Source organism: Lathamus discolor, chromosome 18 (genome assembly GCF_037157495.1).
Source record: "Lathamus discolor isolate bLatDis1 chromosome 18, bLatDis1.hap1, whole genome shotgun sequence".
In the NCBI taxonomy this organism is placed as follows: domain Eukaryota; kingdom Metazoa; phylum Chordata; class Aves; order Psittaciformes; family Psittacidae; genus Lathamus; species Lathamus discolor.
Genome location: NC_088901.1, coordinates 5,032,967 through 5,052,308, shown reverse-complemented (window position 1 = coordinate 5,052,308; position 19,342 = coordinate 5,032,967). Strand labels below are relative to the sequence as shown.

The 19,342-nt window shown below is 50.7% G+C and overlaps 2 protein-coding genes across 6 annotated transcripts in view; one reads left to right on the top strand and one right to left on the bottom strand.

The window, feature by feature from the left end:
• Window positions 1–15,818, bottom strand: part of LOC136023266 (S100P-binding protein-like) — a 28,067-nt gene extending 12,249 nt beyond the window's left edge. The window contains exons 1-7 of one of the 5 annotated variants that reach the window (XM_065697559.1): window positions 14,218–15,813; window positions 13,333–13,383; window positions 11,037–12,311; window positions 10,739–10,836; window positions 9,900–9,995; window positions 9,435–9,491; window positions 3,320–4,485 (exon numbers count right to left, since the gene is read on the bottom strand). In XM_065697559.1, coding sequence (XP_065553631.1) covers window positions 4,257–4,485; window positions 9,435–9,491; window positions 9,900–9,995; window positions 10,739–10,836; window positions 11,037–12,182 — 1,626 coding nt within the window. In that variant the 5' untranslated portion in view covers window positions 12,183–12,311; window positions 13,333–13,383; window positions 14,218–15,813 and the 3' untranslated portion in view covers window positions 3,320–4,256. Of the gene's footprint in view, window positions 1–3,319; window positions 4,486–9,434; window positions 9,492–9,899; window positions 9,996–10,738; window positions 10,837–11,036; window positions 12,312–13,332; window positions 13,384–14,217 lie in introns of those variants that run through there. The other 4 variants (XM_065697560.1, XM_065697563.1, XM_065697562.1 and 1 more) reach the window with 4 other exon arrangements.
• Window positions 14,288–19,249, top strand: YARS1 (tyrosyl-tRNA synthetase 1). Its single transcript, XM_065697564.1, has 14 exons — window positions 14,288–14,673; window positions 14,755–14,819; window positions 14,942–15,088; window positions 15,159–15,334; window positions 15,496–15,625; window positions 15,951–16,031; window positions 16,356–16,448; window positions 16,628–16,763; window positions 16,950–17,035; window positions 17,479–17,614; window positions 17,770–17,864; window positions 17,969–18,162; window positions 18,285–18,426; window positions 18,587–19,249. Exons 1-14 carry the CDS (start codon window positions 14,658–14,660, stop codon window positions 18,695–18,697), a joined length of 1,608 nt encoding a protein of 535 aa, XP_065553636.1. The 5' UTR covers window positions 14,288–14,657; the 3' UTR covers window positions 18,698–19,249.
• Window positions 19,250–19,342: the final 93 nt, after the last annotated feature.

Below are 19,342 nucleotides of genomic sequence, written 5' to 3'. Positions count from 1 at the left end.
TCCCAAGGTGGTTTACAGGCAATAAAGAGATCAAGGGAAAACCAAACAAGTCAGTGCTGAGCAAAGTGATGTTGGGCAACAGAAGGCAGCACCCTAAAGGCCACCCACATTTCCCCACTGATTCCAAGTGTTTTGTTGGAAGCAGGAGCTGGGAAAGGGAGGTTTCAATAAGTGCTAAAAAGCAGCAGCAGGAGTGGGCTGCACAACAGGATCCCGGAGAGCAAGAACTGGTTCCTCACTGATCTCAAAAGCAAAGGAAAGCAGCCTTCCAGCCGGCTCCCCCAGTGCCATTCCACCCCTGGGCACTAATCCCATCAATTTCCAAGAATCAGCTGAGCAGGGACTGTGGGAACAGTAAGGAGCAAGAAGCTGCAAACAGAGCTCTTTGCCAGCATATGCAGTGCGTGTTTAAAGCTAAGCACCACTTGCCTTCATCCTTCCAAGTACTGTAATATTATGCCTAAAAGTACCATTGAGCCAATATATTCCTCCCCCACGAGTTTAGTGAGAGGGAGCTGCGGGAGGTGGTGTGGAGCAAACAATTCTGCCCAGCATGTCCTTCCCCTTCCCAACACAGCATCAGCCCCTTCACAACCACCTCCCCCTGCACCGTTCTCCATCTCCTCCAAGGCAAATGAGAACAAGAGGCATTTTATTCCCCGACAGCTCAATAGCATCAGAGGAGGAAACACCTACACAGCTACAGAAAGTGTTAGTATAATCTCAGCTGGTAATGGCTTTCTGGAGGAGATGCAAATGGAGAGGAACAGACTGCTAATGCCAGTATTTGCCAAAGACATTAAAGGTTACATCCCTCAAAAGCATATATCACAGCTGCACATCCATTCTGCTGATAAAAATATGGCCATTCATTGACGGAGTAGTCAGACTCCGTTTCTCAAGGAGATGGAGATTGTACCATATGTTGCACCAAATGTAATTTCCCCCCCATTTGCAGGAAAGCTTCCTAAAGGCACATTATAAGCTATTACTGGCTAGTCTGGAAGCAGAAGCCTTGCTGACCAATTTAATCAGCTTTCCAGCATTTGTTAAAAAGCTGGATCATCAACATGCTTGTTATGCTCAAATATCTTCTGTTTCCTCCATAAATCTGGTGTCTATTAAATCATCTGATGACCTGAGAGATTCAAATGATTACGTTCCTCCTTGTTGGTGCTTTAGCTCACACGTCTCAAGGAGTGTGAGCTGGATTCTGTCAGCCCATGCATCAGCATCAATTTGAACTCACTTCCAAGTGAAGACTCTTTATTATTAGCAACAGAGCCAGGAAAGACACAGCTTGAATATTAGATCCCAGATGGAGTCAAAGTTGGCAGGCAGAAAAGCCAGCTTTTTGCTTCCAATCTGAACACCCTCAATGCAGAGCCATTGAGTGGCAATAAGGACAAAGCCCCACGATGCCATTTGACACTTTGCAGCACACTGTTGTCCTTTTTAACTGACAAATACCCCACACACAGTGCAACCAACTGCTAACTAGAACATATTTATACCATCCAGACCTGTTTTGCAGAGGATACAGCCAGCACATTACTAGACATCCTCTCAAACCAAAGGAATATTATCAACTTCCACTATTTCACACTTCAGGACATAGTTTCTTCCTCCTGGTCAGAATTCCCTTGCAGCACTAACACAGGGAAGAGTTGGCCAGCTTTAAGAGAATGGCAGTAGTATAATTTTAGTCTCATTGTTTCTAGCTGCTGTTTCAGGCTGTGATAGTGATGGATGCTGTTATATTTTTAATTGGAAGACATTTCATCCCAGAACTCACACAGAGCTTGCACAAAACAGACCTGATACTGCTGGATTCTACTACAGCAAAGATCATAAACAGCCTCTGGCTACACTCAGGCAGAAAACGTGCAGTACGCCCTTCCACAAAGGCTTAATACACAATCTCCCCCTCCCCATGCAGTATCTCATCTCTACCATTCAGCATATACAAATCACAGTTGCAATGCCAAAGAATGAAATCTTCAGCAATGAGACTGCCCAAAGCCTAAAGCCTTTAAAAAGAGCTGCTCCACAGTAGTGTTCATTCATGTGAGAGATTTACATTCACAAAGACCACAAAACACACGTTCTGGAGGAGGCAACAGCTTGTGCCCGAGGTCCTGCGGCACAAAGGAGCTGGTCTGGGCCACAGCACACATCGACACCAGCATCTTGTTGTCCCAGTAAGGTGCTGCTGTTCAGAGTAATTGCATTTGCTCAGCATGGCTGAACTGGCAGCAGAAGGCATGCCTTAAGAGGAGGCTAATATAAATACCATCCTGAGTGCTGTGCATCTCTTAGTAATAATCTCATAAAGAGCCATGTAACAAAATCAAGACAGTCAGCATGGAAATGTCCAGATGCTTAAAGGCAACACCTCAGCATGCACAGCAAAGGCAGCAGATTGCCTGTGGCCTTCCTGCTGCTCTGTTCCTCTTCTATTCCATCACTGCTGATCAGCAGTGCCCATCAATCACTGGCTGAGACAGAGCTGCGCTGTCCCAGCAGTGTGTTGAGTTACTTCTGAGCCTTCCAAGAGCCAGTCTGTTAGTGGTTTAATATCAGATAATAAACCCTCCAGCAGGCAAGCTCATCTGCTTTGCAAGGGGAGAGAGAACAGGCTCTGCACTCAGACTCCTGCTGTCCGATCTCACCTCAAAGTGCCTGCAACAAGGAGATGTGAAGCAAACATCTTCATTCCGCACGTTTAGGAGGAGCTGGACTTTACAGACACAACATTGGCAGCACGTGGAACTGCCCTCAGGACAAGGAAATTATTCTTTTTTCAGAGAGGCCTCTTCAACTTATTGTGTAGGATTCACCGGTTTAAAAGACAACAGCCACTATGTGCTCATAACCCCCACACTTGTCAACCGATGTCACCTCTTTCACTACCAGGCTCTCTGCAAACAAAGTCTTGTGTGGTAGAAGTCACTACACCAGCATTAAGAACATGACATTAACTAGGAAAGATCAGTTATTGACAACAAAGCCTGAACAATGGGTATGCACCAACCCACAGCTTAACAATCCATCAGAAAAGAGACATTCCTTCCTGCTGGAATTGCTGTGTATGGATTACTCTGTTAATGGAGACAGCATTATTGAGGCGTTAGTGCACTCAGGCAATACCAGGCTCTGTTCCAAGCTTCACTGCTTATCCTTTGGACAAATTACTTTGATTTTCTGTGCCTCAGTCACTGCACATCCAGGACAGTGACAAACTTCACCTGCTTTTTAAAGCTGCTTCCTCCTGTAAGGGCAAAGTAATAAAGTACATGAACCACAACACCGAAAACCATTAGTACTGGACCTGCATTTTATTTCTTTAAAATCACATTAGCCAAAAGTATCACCAAAAAGTGACTATGATAAAAATACAGCACAATTTCCTCTAGGAATAAATGTAGTTTGCTCTCTGAATTCCACCTATAAATACCTAAAAGGTTTATAAGGCCTGTGCAGGAAGAGCAGATCAACCTATATCTGTTAAATAAATCCTCCAAACAGTTTGGAGTTCCTATGCTCTGTTAGGAAAGGAGATGGAGGCAGCACAGAGACCAGAGGCTGCTGTTGGACTCCATAGCTTAAAAGAACACAAGGTCACAGTGTCCTGGGCAGTTCCAGGAAGCAGGAAGTGCAAGGGGAGAGCCTCACAATAACACAGCAGGAAAGGAAGCTCCATCCAACAGGTACAGAATAAACCAAAGGTAAAAACGTTGCAGGAGATTCTCCAAGAAAAATCACAAATGAAACAAGTAAAACCAATCAAAATAAACTTCAGGTCTGGAAAGAACAACAGAACGAGACAAGACAAAACCAAACCAGGTAAAGCACCAGCTATAAACTACCACAACTCAAATGGAGGGGGACAGCAGCCACAGGCTGGTTTTACAGTTTAAAACTTTTGTGTTATCCCAAGGAATCCAAGTCCCTGTAGGAGATTCAATGCCAAGGTTTGGGACCAAGCTTTAAAGAAGTCTTTCCCCTCCGAAGCATGTTTTCCAGTGTCCATCATTGAAATATTACATCCTCACATGCACTGTGCAGTCTTGAACACCAACTACGTTTGTTACTTACTCTGTGAGGAGGTTGTTTTCAATTCAAAGAACACCACTGATGCCAAAATCCTACACAAACCAGATCACATTTAAATTGCATTTCAAAACAGTTCCAAATGTTTCTAACACATAGAAACTCCCATAGGCCTTATTAAAAACAGATATTAAAACAACTTATCAAGATACAAACCATTCAAAACCAGAACCATTAACAACAACTCTAAATGCAGAACAAGAACCAGCACAGTCCCTCAGCAGCAAAATCAAACATGACAAGGCTGTGACAGGGCAACACTGGAAGTGGTCAGGAATGCTCTGGAAATAGTGGTGTTTGGCCGAGTTCTTGCTCACCCTCTGTGCAAGGCTGTACCCTTGGGTGGGCTTCTTGTTGGACCCTGGGTCATTTCTGCAAAAGGTAAGTAAAACGGTTAAACACACACAACAGGAGCATAATGAGAGGCTGGAACAGCATCTTCTCTGACAAAGGCTGCCCCTTTCTTTGGGGCTTGCAGCTGGTACCTAATGTTCTTGTTAGGAGGTTTTAGATGGGAAACCACATTCTAAGCAAGCACCTTGGTAAGTCACAACACGAAAGTTTAAAGACTGTCCTTTGAACTGCCCTGTGCTTTAATACTTCCTCTGCTAAGCTCTTCCTCTCTGGCCCAGCAGAGAAGGCTGAAGGCTCAACTACACAGCAGCCTAAAGCAGCAGCAAGTTGTTCTCACCAAGTGCTATACACGTTAAACACTCATTTGCTCCATCTAAGCACATTCTGATTTAACAAGACAAAACCCCAGAAACTTTAAGCAGTTCTAGAGCAACAAGATTAAAAAGCAAATTACATTTCAAGGAGCTTGGCTATCTCCAGGCCTCAGAGTGTTACAAAGCTTTTCTACATCATTAGAGGCTGCTTTGCTCCTCCTGCATTTTGAAAAGCAACAACTCTGCTACCTCATTGCTTCGTTATTCATGCACAAGCACCAGCATCACTCAGGAAATGGCATTTCTGAACTGCAGACCCATCTGAAGGAGCACAAACTGCAAAACCACTCTCAGAACAGTTGGTTTGGAGAAGGAGCATCTGGCTGGCACAGGGCTGGCACATCCACAACACTGAGGGCTTTATTTCTACAGCAGCTGCTCAGCAAGAGCAGCCGCTGACCAGACAGGTCTCAAACCAGCAAAGCAACTTGTTCATGCCAACAACTGGGGAGAGATACCTGGATTACATCCCACATCTACTTACTGTTAATTCAGAAAGGCTGTGTCCTGCCTGGATCATACAGGCTGCTCCCAAGAGGCCTTTAGAGTTACATGGGTCACACAGCAACCAACCTTTGCTCATGACTTAAGCACTCCAGTACTATTGGTCTGACAGCTTTGTGTGCACCAAACAAGCACCTCTAGCTAACAGAGCAGCTCTGGAGGCCTCACACAGTGAACCTTTGGTAAAAGATGGTTCAGCAGAATGCAAGAATCCTTTTATTTATAGCATAAACTATTAAACAACCAGTAACTCCAACCTCACCAGCGTGTTCTCCCATCTGCTCACCCAGAACAGGTACTACAGCTCAGGGAAAGGCAACTTCCCTGCAATATTGCCCTGCTGAAGTCCACGATCTCAGGGTGCTCTCAGTGCAGAACAGGGTGTGTGTCCTTGCCCGGTCAAAACTCAGTGATTTTTCCATGTGATGAATGGAATCATGGTTCTGTGTAACACTGCTTCCTTCCCAGGAAACAGGGTCACATTTGAGCAAATCCAGGTCTCCTTCATAAATTGCAGTTCTCAGCTTTTCGTTACCCAAAGAGGTAACTTCTTGTCAAAAGAAAAATAAAGAGATACTTTCAAAGTAGATTTCAAAGAGTTGAATTCAAATTTCAAAGAGATTTCAAAGCGTTCTTGAGAAACCCATGGCTTTGGGCTGCGTTGTTTAGGAGGGAAGCACCCCAGGGCAGCCAACAAAGGACAAACTCTCCCTTGTCACGCGCCAGTTCACAGTGTCTGCAATGAGCTGATGCAAGATGTGAGGAGGAGAAATCACAACTTTCCACAAATTCCCAGCCTTCCTACATGCCATCCCCCTCCTCATCTCTGAGTCACAGCTGAAGTGGGTGCACCCTTCACCCCTGCAACTGAGGGAAGATAAGAAGTTGTGCAAACCACCACCATGACTCACAAGGACTTCACACCAGTAAGAGGCTTGAGCTCCTCTATGAGAAGCAAAGTCCCAGGAGCAGACTAATGCTGTCAAACATTCGAAGAGCCTTTATCTCAGTGACTCAGGTAACCCTCTGCCCCAGAGCTGTGAGGGTAAGAATCCTTATGGCCATTACACATGAGAAAAGGAGACAGTGACACCCTGGATAAACTGAACTGCCATGTAACAGACCCCAAAGCATTTTGGTTTCTTTCTCCTCAGGAACAGTGCATCCCACATCCTTCCACAGCAGCTGAGACCAAACTACAGATTTAGAAGATCTCCAAGCAAGTTCCACTCTCATTTAGAAACTGGGAGCTGTGATTATCTCAGTAAAAGCACCTGCAAACCAAAGCCATGGGGTTCACCGCCAGAGATGCCCCTGGACCTTCACTAGGGAGTACCTCACTCTATGAGCAGCTAAATTCCTCCCACCACTTCCCACACCAGAAGTTTCCCTGCTTTATCAGCTCCTACCCCACTCTTATCCCAAATCCCATCCAACATCCCCCTGAAATTTAGAGTTTGTAGGTGGTCTTCCCTTGCTTTGAAGTGAAATCTCCTTCCTGGGCTCAGCCACAAATGCAATTCTTGCTCTGTGTCAGCACAACTCAAGTCCTGTACCTTCCCTGCACACTTTCCATCCCAGCAAAAGGAATTTGGGCACGTAAAAACTCTTTTAAGATGAACGATTCTCCTCAGCCAGCTCAGTCCCAACCAGCACAGCTCTTTCCAGGCAGAGCCTGCTAGCACAGTGTTCATTTGTATTTCACAGATTTCCTTCTCCATATGTTCTCTCATACTATTCTCCCTTTCCACCTCTTTAAACCTTGTGTGTTTGTGTTTTAAAGACACTGATCTTTGTTATTACACCAAGGCCAGATGGTCTGTGACTCTTTATAAGGTATTTCCTCTTCCCCCTTTGATTCAAGAGAGATCCAAGATAATAATTTATCAGTTTGTAAGCATCATAAACCTCCATCAAACCAACCAAGCCTCGAGGAGAGCTGCTGGCAGAAACGCTTGGGGAAAGCAGTGGCTGAAGGCCAGGCAGGAGCTTCCTCAGCTTCCCAGGTCCCTGGGGGTGCACTCGAGTGTTCCTGCTCCAAACAACAGAATACCTCATCTGAGCAGCAGGTGGGGCAAGCACCGTCCCACAGGCACAACTGCGGTGTTAGTGGCCTGTGAAAGCAGATCTCCTCAAGAGATCTCCTCCAGAGAAGGCCACGAGCATGCTCAGGGGCTGAAGCACCTCCCGTATGGAGCCAGGCTGAGAACATTGGGGCTGTTCAGCCTGGAGAAGAGAAGCTGCGTGGAGACCTCAGAGCAGCTTCCAGTGTCTGAAGGGGGAAACAAGGACGCTGGGGAGGGAATCTTCATGAGGGACTGGAGCGATAGGACAAGGGGTGATGGGTTCAAACTGAAACAGGGGAAGTTCAGGTTGGAGATAAGGAAGAAGCTCTTCCCCGTGAGGGTGCTGAGACACAAGCATAAGGTGCCCAGAGAAGCTGCAGCTGCCCCATCCTTGGCAGTGTTCAAGGCCAGGTTGGACAGAACCTTGGGTGACATGGTCTAGTGGAAGGTGTCCCTGCCCAAGGCAGGGGTTCGAAACTGGGTAATGTCAAGGTCCATTCTAACCCAAACCATTCTGTGATTCTAAATATAGATGTTTGGGTGAAAAGCAAGAGACGGTTAAGAGAGGGAAATGCATTTTCTGTTCAGTTTGTCCTTCCCCTGCCCATTTAAAAATAGGCCTATCCAGCTACAAACACTGCTGAGAGCAAAGTGTGAACACAGTGCCAGGAGACACAGTTACAAAAGCAGGAGCTTCATGAGTTCTGCAGCCTGATACAGAACCAGCCAGAATTGCCGAGGAGAATCTCATCAAGAAGGGTATGATTCCATTTACTGCTGGATAAAGGGCAATAATGAAGTGTGAAGCTAGCAAAGGGTCAGCTGGCAGAAAGCTTTTGTGGTCAATTATCAGTTCCAGCCATGCATTTACAAGCAGATGCTCAAATCTCATCTCATTTTTCCAGCTGCTCCAACGCAGCCTCAGCAGCATTTAGATTCCTATGGGAAGCTGCAAATAAATCTATTAGATTAAGTCTCATCTAAAACTAGAGAGGAAGCGCAGCCACAACCACAGGTTGTCTCCCAACTCACTGGATGTGAAAAGTTTACTCTCAGTACAAAAGGATTTCTTCTCACTAGTTGATGTTCAAACCCTGCCCATGTGCCTGCAGCTTTTAGCACACAATCACCCAACACATATAAGCAAGCTGTATTTATAGAGAAGTGCAAGGTGCCATGCAGGTAAGTGGAAAGACAAAACCTCTGTTGTAGCCAGCCTGTAATTCACCCAGACAACATATAAGCAAGGAGCAAGAGAGAGGATACAGGAAGAGATTACATGGAAGAGGGGATAGCAAAGTCAAGCATTACCATAAAACAAATGCCAGGAGATTTGCAACACAAAACAGAGCTAAAGATTCATAGCACTGTATTAGTTACTGCTTCCCAAAGGGAATTCCTTTGCTCATTTTCCTTTAGAACTTCCTTGGGATCATTTTGCCTCTCTGCATCTCCCATGCAAGACACTGCTGCAAATCCAGGTGCCCAGAAGTGCCACACGGGGTGACACTCAGCCCACTGAGGAGGTGTTCCAGTGGCAACTGGGAAAGCCTATGCTGTCTGTTGGGCTGAATTCCAAGCCTACAGCTATTTGGAATGAGAGGTTTGCACTAATAAGAAAACCAAATTGTGTGCATCACAGACAACCTTCTTCCCCAGCAAAGCAGATCCCTGCTCCACTCTGCAGCCTCCTTCATTTGGAGCTTGATTTTCTGTGACTCACAACATAAGTCTTGCATTTTTAATTTGAAAGAAAGAGAAAACAGGCCATTTGAGCTCTCCTTGCACAGTCCCCTCTGCATTACTTATGCTGTATTCATACTCTGGAAAGCAGCCCTGTGGCTATGCAGCTGCTCGTGCTGCCCAGATAAGTGCAGGCTCCGTGCACCCAGTCACAAACCTGTCAGCTCCTTCTACTTCAATAAATGACAATTATTGCACCCATGAACACTCAGAATAGCCACAGTGGGAGGCAAGCTCTGGAAGCTACCAGAACATCTCAGTTCTACCCATCAGCTCTTACCTGCTCTTTACAAACACCTTCCTTTCACCCTCTGCAGTTGATAGCTCTTGGATGAGACTGTTGGGAGAAGCAATGTTAAAGGTTTCACCAGTAAATCCAAATCGCTGCACTTCAGCTAAAGATTCCCTGAGGTTGGTTTCATAGTTGTGAACTGACAAGAACAAGTTACCTCCCAGCACGACCAGCCAGAGCTCAGCTCTGCTCTTCCAAGTAACACAGGCCTGTTTTGGGAGTACCCCTCATTTACTGCAGCAAGCCCCTTGGGTGATGTTTCCCAGCTATCCCAAACTATGAAACTCATCTGAATCAGTCCTAGAACAAGACTGATGGCTGAACAGGAGCTGGAAGTGCATCAGTCTTTTATTTCCCTTTGAAAACCAAGTACATTCAAAATGTCAAAGCCTCCAAGCTTAGCAAGCCAGGGTGTCTACCCTCCACCACCAACCCATGCCATCTGGGGGTTACCTGTTGCAGGAGCTGCAGCTTTCTTCATACAGATGTGCACACTCTGGATATAAAGGCTCAAACTCTGCTTCCAAAGTGCATGTCCATTGTTTCAGGCTTTAAAAATAAAAGGGGGGGGGGGGCTAGTTTATAGACAATTTATCAAATTAGGTTACAGAAGACAGAGGGTAAGAAGCACCCTGCAGAGCTATTGGAGACATGAATTCATTGTAGACATGAATTCTGATAGCTCTGTGCTGTGATTGCAAAAAAGGAAAGTATTTATTTGAGTAAAGCTGCAAAGATAAGACACTGAGAGCAAGGCAGGAGCAGCAGCCGAGTACCCCAGCACATTGCTGCCTGCCCAACAAAGCAGGAACCTGCAGGGAGTCCCCAGAAGCAGCAGATTCTTCACGTTACTTTAGGCCACACTGGGAACAGCAACACGGAACGTCTGAGGGCAGCAACCACAGGGAAGAACCAAAGTGACCAGCCCAAGCCCAGAAGCACGGACCCAGAGAGCAGAAGAAACCACCCCTGTGCAGTGCCCGGAGCTGCTCTACTGCTGCCACCTGCAGGAAACCACTGCAGGAGAGCAGCCAAGGATCCAGCACAAACAGCTCCTCTTGCACCCTGCACACCACTGCCCAGGACTCAGTTACCGACCTTCTTTCTCACTTGGACCAGCCCTATCTTCTTCCCCCTCTCATAGCATCTTACAGGAGAAAACAGTAAGTATTCCCTCCCTCCCCCATTTCAGTCCATCTGAAGGAATAAGGAAACACAAAACCAGCAGCACACGACCAACCAAACGGGTTTAGGAAACCACAGGGACATTTTTCAGGCTCTTAAGAAATTACCTTTCTTCCTCCTCCTGCGGCACAGGAATAACTTTGCCAGGCTTATTCCCACTGGTTGCCTCTTCCTGCTCAATCTGGCCTCCAGCTGTACCACCTGACTAGAAAGGTAAGAAAAAAGGGGATTAACACCCAATTAAAGGAATCATTCTATGTAAGTCTCGATTATACAGTTATCAAATCCCAACCTTCCCTTTCTGGGTAAAAAGGCACATTTGTGTGCACATGGACACCACTGCAAATATCAAAGTGAAATGGGGCTGAGAACATTTTAGCTACAAGAATTAAGATGCGTGTTTACTTCCATGCTGTTTGATGGCTGTTCAGCTTCTGTGGAATCCCCCTCATCACCCTCCGGAAAGCTCAGTTTCCTTGAGAAACAGCTCTTGGTTGCTTTGGGAAGTTCTTGGCTCTCGGACCCAGAAGATGGTATGGAACACATCAACACCAGAGGCGCTGAACCATCCCCAGCTGGACTGTGGTTGGCAGAGGGCACGCATCTTCCCCCACCACCACCACAGAAGACAGGCACGTGGCTGCTGGTAACAGGCGTCTTCCTCAAGCTTTGCCAGCCATTGGACATCAGCTCCTCCAAAGAAGCTTCAAGGTCACAGCTATGAGCAGCTTTATCATTGCTGACTGTTTCCAAAGCTTCTTTTTCAGCTTCCTCCAAACAGTTGTCCTCCAGAAGCTCATCCACATCACCAGCATCGATTGGGCTAAGATTCAGAAGCTCATGGATGTCAAGGTCAAAGAGCATGTGGGTTACTTGGGTTGACTGCAGGAGGTTCTCATCCAAACCTGCACTTTCATTCAGAAGGCTGGGATAACCTTCAGAACTGACTGAAGACGACTCTCTGGACAGAGGTTCATTTGGGTTCTCTGTGATCACACCTTCCCTGATGGCTGACGCCCCACTGCTCCTGCTGCTCTCATCCTTTTTGCTCTCTCCATCCACATTTTGGCTCAGAGCTGTCTTTCTAGTTAGGTACTGTTCAGATTCCACACAGTCATCTGCCAAGATTTCCTGGATCTCTTCCTCGGTGAAATTGAAAGGAGAATTCCCTTCTTCACTGTCTGACAGCTCCAACAAGGCATCATCTGGCTCACTACCATCAAAACATCTGCTGGTGTCTAAAGAAATGGCCACATCATCATATTTTGATGCAGAAGAACTGGCAACAAGGCTGTTGTGGCCAGCATCATCCAGAAAACAAGGGGATCCTTGAAAGCAGGCAGGGCCTGGGGAACAGAGAAGTGGTTCCCTTGCCTGGTCTGGAGTGCTACAGTCATGACTCAGCACACAGGCTTTCTTTGCTGACTGCAGGGCCTGAACCTGCTCTGAGGAATCCAACAGCCTTTTGGCTCTGGGAACTGTACTATCAACAGTGGGCTTAAATTCATGACAAAGACAAACGCCAGAGGAGTGAGGGGAATGGTCGTCCATGTTGCTGCTGGTTCCTGTGTCTCAGTGACCTGTGCCTTCTGCTTACAGCTCTAGAAGCTCATTTTCAGGTTCACCTGATGCTGGTGCCCTTTGATCAGCTTCCAGAAATCAGCAGGAGTCAGCTCCAACCTGCCAGGAAAACCAACATCTTAAAGAAAAGAACCTCAAGTGCTTTCCAAAGCAGCAGTGATGTGAAGGGAGAAACAAAGCCACCAGCTGAGGCACAATGTTAACTCACAATCTCCAGTACCTCTCCTCCAGACCATTTTAGGTCTTAACACCACACATTAACAACCAGTCCCTTATTCCCTGGGTGTTCTCACACACAAGGCTGTTTGGCTTTCTCAAGCAGGACCAACACAAGCCCTAATCGCTAACACAGTCCCTGCCATCTCCTCCAGAGCTGCTGTAAATCAGTCACTCCAATACCAGCATTCACAGGTTACTTTCTTTACGACCTCACATTTAAAGTGCAGAGCACCCTTGAGGTGTTAAACACAGCTTCAGAGATGCTCCCAGGGCCTCAAACACACACACACACCCCAGTGATACCAAACAGTGTCTTTTTTTGGGTTAGGAAAAACTGAGCAAGCAAAGTAACTGCCAGGGAGCTCTGAGGACATTCAGCAGCTCTTAGTCACTACCACACTCATACACAGCATGTTTTATAGAGAGAGATGAGAAGATAAAGAAGCTTCCCGTAAAATTCCATAGTTTAGAAGCATTCACAAACAAAACCTGTTTTCCTCCTGGAGAGGACTCACAGTAACATTAATCTTTTGACTTGGATGCCCTGCATTTGACTCTCACCCAGCAGGAGAATCTGGGCTATGAAAAGGTATTTCCTGTCCTCTTTGACCAAGGGATTTAAAGGAAAATCCCTCGTCTTTCCACTGCCTTCAAAACAAGGGGGGAATAAACCCCAGGGAGTTTTGCTGCTTCCTCCTCATTCTGCCCAACCAATAAAAATCAGCACTGTCAGGATAAGGCTTTCACCACAGTGAAGGAAGAAAATACCTCGGGAATCAGCTACACACATACAAAACCTACGCAAGAACATACAGAGCCACGAGCAGCCCTCACAGGGCTTGTCTAGAGCTCTGCAATTTAGTTCCAAGTGCTTCAAAAGACAAATAGAAGTAAATGAAACCTGGATCGGGTCCCAGAGTGCAGCAGGATCTAGCTCCGAACTGCTAAGGACCTGAAAAGAACCAAAATGCTTTAAGCCTTTTAGCTGGAACAAAAAGTACATTTGGGGATGTTTACACACTCCACTTGCAGACCGGGAACTGGTTTCTCTACTGCTGTGACCTTCCCAAGTCACCTAAACGCAGCCTACGCTGGGGCTGTACTTTCAGTCCGACATCAGCTGATTCAGCAGCAGAACTCTGGTAACGGTGATTCATGAGCCCGGACAGAACCCCCTGCTATTCCCAACGAGTGGAATTCAGGGGCTGTTTGAGGGCTTTTAAACGCTCAGTAACAGCTTTAACAGCTCTGACACTGATGTAAGACAAAGCTGCCCCTCTCACCCCACCCCTCATTCCAGCACTGGTGCTTGCACAGTCAGATCGTGCTGGAGCCAGCGCATCCCCACTGCTATGGAGGTGCCCTTCGCCCAGGGCTGCTAAAGGAAGGCTCCTTGGAAAGTTACGTGGTTTATCATAGAACATTAGACTGGGTTGGGTTGAAGGAACCTTAAAGCTCCTCCAGCTCCAACCCCTGCCACGGGCAGGGACCCCTTCCACTGGAGCAGCTTGCTCCAAGCCCCTGTGTCCAACCTGGCCTTGAGCACTGCCAGGGATGGGGCAGCCACAGCTTCTCTGGGCACCCTGTGCCAGCGCCTCAGCACCCTCACAGGGAAGAGCTTCTGCCTAAGAGCTCATCTCAGTCTCCCCTCGGGCAGGTTCAAGCCATTCCCCTTGGCCTGTCCCTACAGGCCCTTGCCCGAGGCCCCTCTCCAGCTTTCCTGCAGCCCCTTTAGCTATTTCTGCGGGTGTCTTCACTGAACACCGAGACCCAAACACAACGCTACCGAGGCGCGCCCGCCTCCACCGCCCCTGCAGCCTCAGCTCCGCTCACACCCGTTACGGGACCGCCCCTCCGCCCGCGGGCACCGCCCCGGGCCGCCCAACCGGCGCCTCAGCCGCGGGGCCGGGGCCATCCTAAGGGAGGAGCCGGGCCCGCTCCTGCCGGCTGAGCGTGCCCCGGAGCCGCGGCTCGGACCAGAGCAGCGATGGACCCCACATAAAGGAAGCGAACGACGGAAAGGGACCGGAAAGGCACCGGGGCCGGCAGCGGAACCGGCCGCCCCGCGCTCACCCTCCGCCATCTTAACGGAGCGAGCAGCCCACGCCCTTAGCGAGGCGCCACCTGATTGGCGGAGCGCGGCCACGCCCCCTCGTCATCGGCAGCTCGGCGCTCTGGCGGAGGAAGTGACGTCCAGGCGCGGCAGGCGAGCGCCGAGCGGGGCTGATGCAACCCGGCGGAGGTTGGTGGGGCCGGGCCGGGGGCACCGGGGAGGCCGCGGGGTCTTGGGGGGGCTCCGGTAACACCGAGTCGTTCCCTGCAGCCGCCGCCATGGAGCCCGCACCCGGCCCGCAGGAGAAGTACCAGCTCATCACCCGGAACCTGCAGGTGTGGGGCCGGGGGGGGGGGCCGTGCTGCAGGCGGGGTGGGCTGCGGCCTGGGCACGGCTGGGGCTCGGCTCTCAGCCGGTTCCCCACGGGGCTCAGCCGCGTCTCGCCGCTCCTGCACAGGAGGTGCTGGGGGAGGATAAGCTCATGGCCATCCTGAAGGAGCGAGAGCTGAAGATCTACTGGGGCACGGCCACCACGGGCAAGCCGCACGTTGCCTACTTCGTGCCCATGTCCAAGATCGCAGACTTCCTGAAGGCTGGATGTGAGGTACAGCGCCGGGCTCGGGGCTCTGTCACCGTGCTGATGGATGGGAACCGACTGTCCCCCTCTGTTGTAGGTGACCATACTCTTCGCTGACCTCCACGCTTACCTGGACAACATGAAGGCGCCCTGGGAGCTGCTGGAGTTGCGCACTCGCTATTATGAGAACGTGATCAAAGCCGTGCTGGAGAGCATCGGGGTGCCCCTGGAGAAGCTGAAGTTCGTCCGGGGCACTGACTACCAGCTCAGCAAGTGAGTCCTGTGGGGAAGGGAGAGCTCTGAGCCGGCTCCCAAGCACTGTCAGTTAGCACCAAAGTGGAGGTGTCTCTAGGCTTTGGCTCCGTGATGTAGCCAGAAGCAGCGCTAAAAGGTGTTCCCCTCCCTGGTGCTGACGGTGCTGCCCCTTCCCACAGGGAATACACGCTGGACGTGTATCGCCTCTCGTCCATGGTGACGCAGCACGACGCCAAGAAGGCAGGAGCAGAGGTGGTGAAGGAGGTGGAACACCCATTGCTGAGTGGTTTGCTCTACCCTAGCCTGCAGGTAGGTTGTGGTGAGGCAGGTTGGCAGAGCCTCTTGGCCAGGGAGGTGCAGGGACGCATGAGGCTGAAGGCCAAGGTCCTTATATTCCATGCCAGTATTCCAGCTGGCAGCAGCACAAAGCATAAGCCAAGCACAGAGCTGCTTTACAGCGGCTCTGGGCAGCTGCAGGACAGGAGGCAGCCCGGAGAGCTCCTGTCCTTCCTGGGGTGGGAATGCCCTGGCAGAGGCTGGGCAGATCCTGGGGGACAGGCAGGACTCTGAAGGCTGAGCACAGCTGGAGTGTGGGATCTTGGGCCCAGCCTCAGCACTGTGTGTGTCTCTGCAGGCCCTGGATGAGGAATACCTCAAGGTCGATGCACAGTTTGGAGGAGTTGATCAGAGGAAGATATTCACCTTTGCAGAGAAGGTCAGTAAATGGGGGTGTTTCTGAGCTCTCTGCCGTGCTGGTGGCTGGGGCACAGCTCAAACACTCACTAATCCATTGGCAGAAGTGAGCTTGTGATGTTGGTTAGCACCAAAGTGTTCTTCATAGCTCCTGCCGCTGCCCTCCTGGTCAGCAGGGCTCTGGGTTGCTGCCACACACTCCTGGCTGTGGCTGTTTGCCCCCTGTGAGCTTCTGATAGCTTTCTGGGTCCCCAGTTATCCAGGGCCAGGAGCACACAGAGGTTGTGAGTTAAAGCTGATCTTCAGACGAGCATCACCCATGACTTGTCACTTTGCTTTTTCTCAGTATCTTCCTTCCCTGGGCTATGCCAAGCGCGTCCATTTGATGAACCCGATGGTTCCTGGTCTGACAGGCAGCAAAATGAGCTCCTCAGAAGAGGTTGGTCCCTGAGCAGTGGCTGAGGTCAAGGGTTCTACAAGGGGACAGGTTAATGGCTGGGAGAGGAGAAGCTGCACCCCAAGGGTTCCTGAGGTCTAAGAAGTTGCAGCAATTCCAGCATGAGCTGGCTCTTTTGGGGGAGAAATTGGGTAAAGGGCTGTGGAAATCTCTTCGTGCAGGACTCAAAGATTGATCTTCTGGACCGCAAGGAGGATGTGAAGAAGAAGTTGAAGAAGGCTTTCTGTGAGCCAGGGAACGTGGAGAACAACGGGGTCCTCTCCTTCATCAAGCACGTCCTCTTTCCCCTCAAGTCAGGTGAGGGGCTTGGCACTGGGTCTAGCTTTTCCTGTGGGTAAAGGGAGGGAATGGGAGCGTGTGTCCTGTGGAGCAGTCTCCTGTGTCCCCTGGGTGCTGCTCCCAGCAGTGGGGTGGGTGATTTATGTGGCTGAGCAGGGAGTCTTTGCTTGAGTTAATCTGAGCCTTAACATCTGTGTGTGGCAGAGTTTGTGGTTCTGCGAGAGGAGAAATGGGGAGGAAACAAAACCTACACAGCCTATGAGGCCCTGGAGAAGGACTTTGCTGAGCAGGTGAGTGCCAGCAGGGACTGAACACTGTCCCTGGGGCTCCTGGGGGCTTTCTGGAGGGCTCAGAGCAGCAGTGGGAGAGGTGTGGAGCAGAGCCCAGGGGCTGTAGGATGACAGGGTGCTCCCACCCAGGAGAGCCCAAAGGTGAGAGGATGGGTGAAGGATGTGGTGCCACCAACTGTCCTGGTGCAGGACAGGACCACGGCAGCCACATCCTGGAACAGAGCAGCAGTTGGACTGTTCTCAGCTGTTCCCAGTTGAAGCTGGAAGCAAAAGTGTCCAGAAAAGGGGCTTTGGTGTCCAAGGGGGAGTCAGGCCAAGGGTTGGGGTTCATTTCCCTGCCCTGCTTGCTGTCCAGTTCCCACCTTTCTGGCCTCAGTGGTGCAGGTTCTACCACTCCTCTGCCCCGGAGGAAACCCTGCAGGAACCTGTCTGTCATAATACAGGTTGTGCATCCTGGGGACCTCAAGAACTCAGTGGAAGTGGCCCTGAACAAGCTGCTTGACCCTATCAGAGAGAAATTCAACAGCCCAGAGCTGAAGAAGCTGACAAACGCGGCGTATCCCGACCCCTCCAAAGCCAGTAAGGAGGTGCTGGGAGCTCAGGAAGATGGGTCCTGGGCAGGCAGGATGGGTTGGGATGGAGCCAGGGAATTCAGGGTCCCTGCGTGCTCCCCAGGTCTTGGCCAGCTCCCTGGGTTTATGCCACATGGTGTGAATGTTCCCTTTGCATTGCAGAGCCTGCAGAGAAGGGCACCAAGAACTCGGAGCCGGAGAACTTGGTCCCATCCCGGCTGGACATCCGCGTTGGCAAAGTGATCAGTGTGGAAAAGGTGTGGGCGCAATGGGGAGAGGGGAGTGACCTTCTCACGTCGGGGCACACAGGGGGTGTGCGGGGTCTGTCTCCTTCCCTTCTCACCTTGCTTCTGCGTGGCAGCACCCGGATGCTGACAGCCTGTACGTGGAGAAGATCGACGTGGGGGAGCCTGAGCCCCGCACTGTGGTCAGTGGCCTGGTGCAGTTTGTCCCCAGGGAGCAGCTGCAGGACAGGCTGGTGGTGCTGCTTTGCAACCTCAAACCCCAGAAGATGAGGGGTGTGGAGTCGCAGGGCATGGTGCTGTGTGCCTCCAGGTGAGAGAAGGGGACAAGGGGGACGTACCCCTCCAGGGGTGAAGTCCGGACCCCACCATGGAGCTGAGGGGTAGGGGGGTGCTGCCTCAGGGTGACTCTGCTTCCCTCACACCCCTCTGCAGCCTGGGGGAGCCGCGGCTGGTGGAGCCCCTGGACCCGCCGGCCGGGTGCTGTGCTGGGGAGCGTGTCTATGTGGAGGGTTATGAAGGTGGGCAGCCCGATGAGGAGCTCAAGCCAAAGAAGAAGGTCTTCGAGAAGCTGCAGGTGAGATGCCACTGTCCCCGCCTCGGAGTGACCCCAAATGCTGGCACTTAGTGGCTGTGTCTGCTGCTGTGAGCCAAGCCATGGAGGGGACATGCTATGCGAGGTGCTGCTGTCCCGCTGGCAGCCCAAGCGTGACTTTGCCCCCTGCTCTGCCCCCCAGGCCGACTTCCGCGTCTCTGAGGACTGTGTGGCCCAGTGGAAGCAGAGAAACTTCCTGACCAAGCTGGGGAGAGTCTCATGTAAGAGCCTCAAGGGAGGGAGCATCAGCTAACAAGTGCCAGTGCCTCCTGCCTGGGTCCCACCAGCACCTCAGCCTCTTCTCCTCGTCTCTGCCATCTCCTCCCTGGTGCTCTGAGCCGGGGGCTCAGCCCTGCAGGACCTGGGGGCTCTGGGACTCAATTTGCAGCCTCTTCCCATGGAAAGCTGCCTCCAGCATCCCCCTTGCCCTGGGCCTGCTCAGCTGGGGGCTGGCGGTGGCACCTAAAGGACCTGTGTGACTTACGCCGTGGCTCCACTCTGGGGCCATTGGCTCACTCCAGTATGGACTGGGTGCTCTGCTGCTGGTCCCCACTGGCACAGCATGTGGGTGCTGCAGCGAGGGCAGAAAGGCAGAAAGCTGCTTGCTCAAACCTGTGTTGCTGCTATCAGAGCTGGGGGCAGCTGCCCAGCACCGGGCAGGCCCTGTCCCCTCCTCCATGCTCGGGGGCTGTGGCCATGGCTGGTGCTGCTCCATGGCCAGGAGCCCTGGAGGGGGGACACAGGCCTTAAGCACTGACTTGGCAACCATCTGTCTGTTGTAAACCCCAATAAAATGTCAAGCTGACTGCGCTGGGGTCTGTCTGTGCAGGGGAAGGGGGCTGAGCCGCAGCCAGCCCTGCTCCTGGCTTCTGGTGCTGCACAAGCCCTCTGTGCAGGC